This window comes from Palaemon carinicauda, chromosome 10 (assembly GCF_036898095.1).
Source record: "Palaemon carinicauda isolate YSFRI2023 chromosome 10, ASM3689809v2, whole genome shotgun sequence".
Classification (NCBI taxonomy): domain Eukaryota; kingdom Metazoa; phylum Arthropoda; class Malacostraca; order Decapoda; family Palaemonidae; genus Palaemon; species Palaemon carinicauda.
The window spans coordinates 87,974,390-87,977,243 of NC_090734.1; the positions used below are offsets into that span (position 1 = coordinate 87,974,390).

The following is a 2,854-nucleotide window of genomic DNA, read 5'->3' on the forward strand; positions in this document are numbered from 1 at the left end:
GTTCCTCCTCAATTGTTGTTTCATCTCTGAGACTCCTCTTAATGATGTTCTCCCACATTTTCATAGTAGAGCTTATCAGCTTTATGCCTCTGTAGTTGCCACATTTCTGGATGTCTCCCTTCCCCTTATAGAGGGGAATGATTAGGCTTCTTCTCCATCCCTCTGGCATTTTTTCCTGAATGAAAATCTTCTGCATCAGGTCCCACATAACATCTATTCCTTCCTCTCCAAGACTCTTCCATACCTCTACTGGTATATTATCCGGTCCTGCAGCTTTACTATTTTTCATCTTCTTTACTGATTGTTCTACTTTTCTTCTAGTCACTCCTATGGTAACTGTCTTGTTTGGAGTCCATCTGCGAATACGGTTCTTGGGTTCTCCTCATTCAATAGCCCTTCAAAATATGTGTACCACCTTTTAATTTCATTCTTTTCAGCTAGAACTATACAATTGCTATCTTTTATTTGCCTTATCTGTTTCAGGTTTTTAGATGCATCTCGGACCTTAGATTTGGTAATATTTTCTTCTCTCCTTCTGGTGTCTCATTCTCTTTATAGACTTCATTTAATGCCTCTGCCATTGCCTTTGCTACTGCTCTTCTTGCTTATTTCTTTACCTGTTTATAGTTTTCTTTATCCTGCATTTGTCCTGATAGATCTGCCTTCTTTTTGGCTTCTTTCCCTAAACAAGGCTCTCAGTTCTTCCTCTTTCAATTTCCAATACTCAATCTTTGGGTCTATTCTCGTCTTTTTACTTCTACAATTCCTTAGTCTGCAATCAATTACCACTAACCCGTGTTGCGCTGCTATACTCCCCCCATTTATCACCTTGCAATTTCTAGCTTCCTTCAGCTGGTCTCTCTTACACAGCAGCAAATCTATCTGGCTCTCCCTGCCACCACTACTGTAACTAATCAGTCTGTGAATCTTATTTTCAAAGAAGGTGTTGATCATTGCTAGGTCAAAAGTCAATGCAAAATCAATCACTCTTTCTCCCCCATCATTTCTCTCACCCACACCCCAACCTCCACGCACTATCTGTATCCCTTCCCTACTAATTCCCATGTGGCCGTTCAGATCTCCTCCTATAATTACCCTTTCCCTTGCTGGAATTACTCCAAACTCCTGTCAATCTCCTCCCAGGATGTATCCTTCTTTTCCTCTGTACATCCAGTGTGCGGGTCATATACACACACCACATTGACAATTGTTGCTCCTAGTCCTAGCTTTAAACTCATAATTCTATAATTTTTCCTATTCACCCCAATCAAATTGTCCTTCAACTCTTTCGATAATATTGTTCCTACTCCATTTCTTCTGTACCAACCGTGTGCCACACAATTGTACATAATTTCTTTTGTATATATTATGCTTGTATCTGTGCTCTTCCCTCGCACTAAAACGAACATGAAAATTCACGTCTCCAGTTTTCCTCTGTGACATTTCTTAGAAGGTACGCCCTTCGTCATTCGCACAGACCACATGCCTCTGGTGCACGCCTTCACTCGACAGTCTGACGCCTGGTCCGCCCGTCAACATCGACATCTCTGCACCGTGGCTGAATACAATTGCACCCTCCAATACGTCCCTGGGAAAATGAATCTCGTTGCCGATGCACTGTCAAGAAACACGTTGGCTGCCGTTCAACTGGGATTGGATTACAACGCCCTGGCTGAAGCCCAACGACAAGATCCAGAGTATAGAGCTTGTAGGACATCCTACACGTCCCTCCGTTGGGAAGACTTTCCCCTCGAAGACTCCAACACCACCCTCTTCTGTGACGTCAGTACTGGTAGACCTCGACCTTGGATTCCTGCTCCCATGCGCCGACAGGTGTTTGATTTCATTCACGGCCTTTCACATCCCCTGTGCTGTTCTACTGCACAGCTGTTGAAGGCAAAGTTCATTTGGCACGGCCTTTCTAAGAATGCTAAGGATTGGGTCCACGCCTGTACTTCTTGCCAAACTTCAAAAGTACATCGACACACGGATTCAGGAGTGGGCACCTTTCCTCAACCTCAGCGTCGTTTCGCACACATTCACGTCAACGTTGTAGGCCCCCTACGCACATCACAAGGACTTCGTTACCTGTTTACTCTCATCAACCGCTCCACTCGTTGGCCTGAAGCCATTCCAATGGAAACTGCAACGTCCGCCTCATGTACATCTGCCTTACTCTCTGGATGGATTTCAAGATTCGGTATTCCTGAGCATATTACTTCTGACAGGGGAACCACTTTCAACTCTCAATTGTGGACGTCATTAGCAAATCTCCTGGGCATCACCCTACATCAGACAACGGCCTACAACCCCGCTGCCAATGGAATGGTTGAACGTTTTCATCGCACCCTCAAAGCAGCTTTGATGTCCCGCTGCAAGGATTGCAACTGGTTTACTCAGCTTCCCTGGGTCCTCCTGGGATTAAGGACCACTCCTAAAGACGCCCTCGACGTCTCGGCAGCCGAAATGGTGTATGGCGACCCGTTGGTCATCCCTGCCGAATTTTTTCCTTCTACAACCTCTTCCGACGATCTCCACCGCATACGTCACGTCGTGGAAAAATTTACTCCATGCCGCCAGACTTACAAGCCCCCAGCGAAGCATCACATACCAACGGACTTGCACTCTGCAACGCACGTCTTCCTGCGCAACGACACCAGCAAGCCACCACTAACGCCCCCTTACACGGGCCCTTTCCTTGTGATCCGACGCAGTCCGAAAGCGTTCCTCCTAAACATTCGCGGCAAAGAAGACTGGGTCTCCATTGATCGTCTAAAACCTGCTTATCTTCTGCCAGATGACCCGGCTACAGTTCGCCTCTCTAGATCAGGGCGCCCTATTTAACACGTACAGT

The 2,854-nt window shown here is 46.1% G+C and overlaps 1 protein-coding gene across 1 annotated transcript in view; it reads right to left on the minus strand.

Moving 5' to 3' along the window:
• LOC137648107 (uncharacterized) overlaps positions 1–1,065 on the minus strand; it is a 1,486-nt gene extending 421 nt beyond the window's left edge. Inside the window, exons 1-2 of the mRNA XM_068381042.1 lie at positions 794–1,065; positions 1–356 (exon numbers count right to left, since the gene is read on the minus strand). The exon at positions 1–356 is cut by the window's left edge and continues 29 nt beyond it. Of these exons, the coding sequence (XP_068237143.1) occupies positions 1–356; positions 794–1,065 (628 nt within the window). The remainder of the gene's footprint in view (positions 357–793) is intronic.
• Positions 1,066–2,854: the final 1,789 nt, after the last annotated feature.